Source organism: Octopus bimaculoides, chromosome 15, assembly GCF_001194135.2.
Source record: "Octopus bimaculoides isolate UCB-OBI-ISO-001 chromosome 15, ASM119413v2, whole genome shotgun sequence".
Taxonomy (NCBI): domain Eukaryota; kingdom Metazoa; phylum Mollusca; class Cephalopoda; order Octopoda; family Octopodidae; genus Octopus; species Octopus bimaculoides.
The window spans coordinates 13478815-13486239 of NC_068995.1; the positions used below are offsets into that span (position 1 = coordinate 13478815).

At 37.7% G+C, this 7425-nt stretch overlaps 1 protein-coding gene across 1 annotated transcript in view; it reads left to right on the forward strand.

The window, feature by feature from the left end:
* The first annotated feature begins 5052 nt into the window (after positions 1 to 5052).
* LOC106874663 (anoctamin-4-like) overlaps positions 5053 to 7425 on the forward strand; it is a 93542-nt gene continuing 91169 nt past the window's right edge. Inside the window, 1 exon segment of the mRNA XM_052973180.1 lies at positions 5053 to 5229. Coding sequence (XP_052829140.1) covers positions 5186 to 5229 — 44 coding nt within the window. The 5' untranslated portion in view covers positions 5053 to 5185.

Below are 7425 nucleotides of genomic sequence, written 5' to 3' on the forward strand. Positions count from 1 at the left end.
GGACGCATCGTTAAAACGGCTCTTCCCATGGACCGCAAATTAAATTTGTATACACAAATTGAACCTGTGCCATGGAGGAATGTAGTGGCGGACAAAAAAACAAGACAGGAAAACAAACGGAAAAGGCTATATGGCCAGACGGGAAAAATTATGTGTGTATGAACGCTATGAGGCACGAACTTGAAAGTGGGGATGAAGTAAGTTCGCGTGTTTTCTCGGCGATAGCCAAGGAAGAAAAGGATTATTGACCTGAAGCATGTGACCATGCCGGTGTAAGGGGGAGAGAGAGAGAGAGTGGTAGAGGGAGGAAGTAGAAGAATAGGTGAGCAACGAGGGGGGAGGAAAGAGATACGTAGTAGTAACAGAGGAAGAACGAGAGGGGTAAAGAGAGATACGTAGTAGTAAACAGAGGAAGATGAGGGGGAAAAAATGTGTGTAGCAAACTCTAGTGAACTTCCTCTCTCTATTATATATACATATATGCGAACGTAGCAGGTAACAGCTAACCTTTGGCACTGTTTTGGATCCCGTTATGTCTACCACTCTGATTGGTCGATATTGGTGCAAATTGTCTTTTACTCTATTGCACACTAATATGTAACCAATCCAATTGCAGCCTCCAAATAAATCACATGAGACAGTCTGTTCTAGACTACATTTGAGCCTACTGTCAGCTATAAAAACTCACCTCCTTCTAGTCTCGAGGTCTGTTGGTTCTAGACCTTCTAAGGTCTAACCACTGACTACATTACATCTTTGTATATATATATAGAGAGAGAGAGAAAGAGGTGCAATGGTCCAGTGGTTAGGGCAGCGGACTCGCGGTTTCGATTCCCAGACCAGGCGTTGTGAGTGTTTATTGAGCGAAAATACCTAAAGCTCCATGAGGCTCTGGCAGGGGATGGTGGCGAACCCTGCTGTACTCTTTCACCACAACTTTCTCTCACTCTTCCTGTTTTTGTTGTGTCTGTAATTCAAAGGGTCAGCCTTGTCACACTGTGTCACGCTGAATATCCCCGAGAACTACGTTAAGGGCACACGTGTCTATGGAGTGCTCAGCCACTTGCACGCTAATTTCACAAGCAGGCTGTTCCATTGATCGGATCAACTGGAACCCTCGACATCGTAAGCGACGGAGTGCCAACAACAATATATATATATATATATATATACATACATATGTGTGTGTGTACATAGATGTATGTATGTGTATATATATATAAATACACACATACTTCCACAAATATCCTACACTTGGAAAGCAATCAACCATTTCTGCTGATTGGCAACGATTCATTTTACAAACACATAATGTCTTCCTGCCTCTTTTGTCACTATTACAACAGTCCCTGAAGTAGCAAGCTGCATACACCATATACCTGTCTCTCTCTTTGTGACCCACCTACCCAGAGCTTCAGCTTTAAAGAATTCTCTCCCTGCCCATTCTTTGCTATAGATGCCCAAGTTAAACCTCTGACAAATCAATCCACAATAGTCTATAGAAATCATTGACACTGATTAATTTTTCTTGAATGTTTCTTGGAAAGATTGGTTCCTTTCCTGAATGCTAACCCATACAATCTTTTGAAAGCCAATGGATGTTAAATGGTTTGGTACTGAGTGTGGCATTGATGTCGCTGACACATGAACTGTTCACCTCCTTAGTCCAACACACAACCAATTTAGACATCTCTGATTCAATAACTTGCTTTTTGTTGATTAATCTAATGACTTTCTAATTTATTTATATAATATTCTTTCACTGGTATCAGTCATTGGAATGCAGCCATCCTGGTGTACTAGTTCCAAGAATTTTAGTCCATTATATTTATCTCAGTGCTTTTTTGGTGCTATTTTATTGAAGTGCTAAGTTCGTCTGGTATAAAGAGTCAAAATACAAAGGGAATGTCTACTAAATATTAAATATTCACATTATAACAATTAATAAATAACTTGAATGTATAATTTCAGATTTAAAGAAATTTTGATAATTATAAGGGTGTCTATTTACTTCTGTAAATTTACAATAAATGTACAAACAAATGAAAAACAGATACTGGTCACCAAGTCCTCATCAGTTATCTGCCAGAGGGTCAAACGCAATTTCGCGCTTTTGTATATATATATATATATATGTATAAAGAGAGTAAGAGAGAGAGAGAGAAGCATGCACACACACACACACACATATACCACAGTTAAGTTTCTGTCTTCAAATGTCACCCTGAAAATTAACATGACACTTGTCCAAAGTGCCACCCAGTGAAACTGAACCTGAGACCTTGCTGTTGTGAGGCAAACTTCTTAACCACACGCCTATGTCTGCACTTATTGTTTTTACACCTAAAATAAAACAGTGCTACTGATGCACTCTCAAACATCTTAAAATATATTTCTAAGAAAAATGCCACTTGGCTGATTGACAAAGATTTGTCGTATAGACACACTTTATCTTATCTCTGAAATTGCTACCTGCATATTCAGCTTACCTGTCTCTCTCTCTCTCTCCCTCCTTTTGTCATCATTATTGCATCTACAGAGCTGCAACTTTTACAGGAATTCTTTAACTCCATATGCTTTTCCTACGGCGATTCAAACTGTATGAAGCTTCCCCCAGTCTGGAGCAGCCTACAAATGTTACGTATGTTTGTCTTCATGTAATTTGTTCCCCACTCATTTTAATAACACACACAAAGATTAAACCTTTTTTTTTTCCTGCAAATTAATTTAGAGCAGTTGTTGACGATAAGTGAGATCTCACTATGTTGCTGCACACACATCAACTGTCAATACTTCTTAAAGTAGTCTGCCACAATAGTAACTTGACCAACTATATAACCCAACAATTTACCACACTCTGCCTAAATCCTCAGTTGCTGAAGCATGCTTAACCTCTATTTAAAAATTAATCAAATGTTAATCCATATATAATTTTATTGCTTCAAGTCATTGGACTGTGGCAATACTGGAGCACCAGCTGCAAGGGTTTTAGTTAATTATATTCACCAAAGTAGTCAATCTGGTACTCAATTCAAGAAATAGCTGAATTCATATATTAACTGTCATCACTTTAAGGATGTAAATACTACATGGTATTTAGGTATTTGCTATATATATTTATGTATATGTGTGAATATGAATATATACATATATATATATATATATATATATATAAATATATATATATATATATACATACAGTCCAACCCATGCCAACATGAACAATGGACATCAAATAATGATGATGTGTGTGCGTATACACACACACACACACACACATATAGTCATCGTTTAACGGCCATCTTCCATCATGCATAGGTAGGACAGTTGACAGTTGATCCTAGGCTACTGTATCTGTTTTGCCACGATTTTTACAGCTGGATGCCCTTCCTAACACCAACCACTCCACAGAGTGGACTGAGTGCTTTTTTATGTGGCACCAGTACAGGCAAATTCAGTTTTGGTATGATTTTTACAGCTGGATGCCCTTCCAGATGCCAACCACTTTACGGTATTAGTTTAATGCTTAAAGAAAAATGAACATAGAAATATTTTCAACTTTCTGGATTGAAATCTTTCATCAAAAGGGGGGAAAAGAAAGAAAAAGCGACAAAAAAATAACATAAACTGTATCATTATCATTATTGGCACTCTTGTTGTCATTGAAGAATGGTTCTTTGAATTTTATTGTGTCCACATTTCTGAAAAATATATATATAACATTAAAATTCCTTTATTTCATTGCAGCCAAAAATTGTAATAAGTCAAGTAAACACAGCTGTTCCCACCAGATATTATAAGTGGATATTATAAGTGGGTGGTGTCAATAAGCTCAACAAGTTATATGTAAATTAAGAGACATCAACTGTTCCAACCAGTTAAACTTAGCATATGCATGTAATGACACAATTTCATGTTACACGAAGCCAGCTTTTATAGGTGTTGTGTACTCTGTAACTGTGGAGTTTACTGTTAAATAATGCAGAAATGTTGAGTTACATTGAATACTGACGGACTGAACTTCTTTGAGTGTAGCTTCAAGAGGTACTTTACTACTGTGAAGAGGACAAACAGTTATTGTTTGATTCTTATAGTTGTGGTTAGTATTGTAATTATTAGTTGTTAATGTGCTGTTGAAAGTCTGGATTTTCTTGACACAGAGGAAGTTTTTACCCTGTCTGAGTACTCCATCCCACTTCACCTATGTAGTAGGCCTGTACATTAGACAGCAAAATGCTTCCAATCATTTCAATTTTTACCATAGATGTTTGCATCTTCCCAAGTGATGCTACGTCCCTTCAGATCTTCATCAAAGGTAATATACCATGTTTTCTTGAGTCTGTCTGTCTCCCCCCCCTCTCTATCTATCTATCTATCTATCTATCTATCTAATTTATCTGTTTCTTCATCCTTCTGGTGGTACTCATTGTATAACTGTCTTGGGTATTCATTCTTCAGACAGTTGGTCAGCCACAGTCTCCTGCAGGCTGCAGTGCAGATTGGTTCTTCTCGGGATTTCAGTGCTTCTGTCCTTGTATGTAAGCTGATTATAACCATTCTATGGTAAGTGGAACTAAGTTAACATGGCCATGCAGAGTTATGTGTCTTTGTTATAGCAACAACACTATGCCAGTGTTAGATTATGAACCGGTAACTTCTTGGCTAGCTGTCCAGTGCCTGGCAGACACCATCTGCAATCAAATGCTATTTGACTGGGAAAATTCCCACAATTTCATCTATTTATAGCACAAGTACGCAGCTGATAAATATATTTCTGTGTGTATATGCATGTGATGTATATTCCTACACAACCCGTGTCAGTACAGGTGACAGCCCATTGATGGATAGATCTGGTAAGGAAAATGTAAATAAATCAATTTACTTGGCTATACTAAGACAAAATGAACAAATATGGATATATAGATTGATTGAGTATATTATTAGTGCAGAGAATGTAGTAAATAAAATATCCGGGTAGTTGGGAAACCTGCCAAGCAAAACAAAAGTAAGAGAGAGGGAGAGAGAGAGAGGTATTGATTTAAATCGGTTGTGTCTCACTGTTTCTATAGTAGTGGATTTCTAAATTTATAAAAACAGAACATTTGTGTGTTACCTTGTGTTCTAATAACCAAGCAATAGTTATGAGATATGTTTTCTCCTGGACGTAACAAGAAACCAGAATAAAATGTTACAACCACTATCCATTACGGCTTTGGAACAGACATATAGGTTAGTAATGCTGATTCAGTTCAATATTTTAATTTTCCGGAGAAATATTAATCATTACGCAACCAGTGATTTAATATTTCTCAAATTTCACGTCCTAATTTCAAGCTCTTCCTGTGAATATTCAGCTAATAGTTATTTGTGTTCATACCAGTCAGTTCAGTAAAAAACCAAAGGATATTTGTGTCTTATGACGAGAAGTTTGATAAAGTATTGATACAAGGGAGGGTTAGGGTTTGTATTATGTAAGCAGTACTGCATTGTGTTCACAACCGAGACAACTAGCTTTCAACACACAAGACTATTGTGCATTACACTGTAGCCATGCCCATAGCATCTCTACCATTGGGGCACTTGAATTTTTTAACTGATATTTTCCATCTTTTTCAGTTTGGGATTTTCTTTATGCATTCATTCTGATGTCCTCATCTCAATCAACTTCAATATCACTGATGCAGTTTCATTTTGGTCACTCTTTTTTCTCCTTTTAACTTCCTATTTTCCCCAGACATAATTTCATTTACAAGTGATTTACTCACTCCACCGATGATTAAACCCTAGCATTCTCTTGTTAATTCAATTTCTCTTGTTAATTCAAAGCATCTTTCTCCTTTCCCCAGCTAAACATGTTAAGTTGTGACTAAAATTGTGCAGATAAAGCATTTCATTTTGAATGCTGACAAATTCATCTCAATGCTTTTTTGGAGTGTATCCATATCTCACATCAGATCAGGTCAGGTGCTGGGGCATTGCTCTTGCAGTGTGTCGCTGCAGCCACCATTTGTTGGTACTTGCTTGAGTCATCCCAGGCGTCCGTCCAAGCAGTATCCCAGTCAGTCACCCTCTCTGTGAGACATTTCCTTATCTGTTAGGACTATGTGACATATGGCTGACCAACATAAGCAGTCACCCCAGCTGGATCCTCAGGGAAGAGAACACAACACACAGGATCAAACTCAAAAATATCAAGCAATATAACCAAACAGTCTTAGCTGGCGTTCCTAACTCATACTGTGTGTAGTCATTGGTTGCATATGAAATCTGAACCACTGGTATCCCATAATCATGGGAAGTGTTTTGGTACCCATAGGAAATCAGGTGGCTGTTAAGGCCCCTAGACTGAGACTGTATCTCACATCCATACAACATAATTGAGTTATCATAGGCTTGCATGCAGGAGGGTGAAGTGGCAAACTTGTTAGAGCACTGGGAACAATGTCACACAGTATTTGCTTTGGCTCTCTGCACACTGTGTTCAAATACTGCCTTGGTCAATTTAGCCTTTCATCCTGACAAGGGACCAATCCAGGGCAACAGACTGGTAGAATTCGTAGAACAACAGGTGAAATGCCTCATGGCATCTATTCAAACATTTTGTATTCTGAGTTCAAATTTCATGTAGGGATTCAATTCTTACTGATGGCCAGGGCTAGGCACCTGACCATTGGACCATAACTGATTAAGAAAACTATGACAGTAAGCAGACAATTGTAGCTGGATTCTATTGAAATTGAATGATGATGATGATGAAGAGGAGGACCAGGGGACATACTCAAATTTTGTTGTTAAAATTTATCTGCAATAAACTGGTTATCCTTTTACAATACACAAAATATTAAAAATTTTTTTTATATAATTCCTAATTACATTTAATTATGAAAATGTAGTAGGATTTTTTTCTAATCACCAAATGGCTATGGAGGTCCTGTAGAGTAAAACAGGAAACGAAGGGGTCTATAGGCAAAAAATGGTTGAAAACCATTGCTCTAAGACAAGCACACACACACACACACACACACATTCACAAACATAAACAATTAAACCAAAGTGCATATCTATATCTTTATATATAGATATATATTATACTCTTATACTTGTTTCAGTCATTTGACTGTGGCCATGCTGGAGCACCGCCTTTAGTCGAGTAAAAGACCCCAGGACTTATTCTTTGTAAGCCTAGTACTTATTCTATCAGTCACTTTTGCTGAACCGCTAAGTTACGGAGACATAAACAAACCAGCATTGGTTGTCAAGCGATGTTGGGGGGACAAACACAGACACACAAACATATACACACACATACATATATATATATACATATATACGACGAACGTCAACCAAATCCACTCACAAGGCTTTGGTCGGCCTGAGGCTATAGTAGAAGACACTTGCCCAAGGTGCCACGGAGTGGGACTGAAC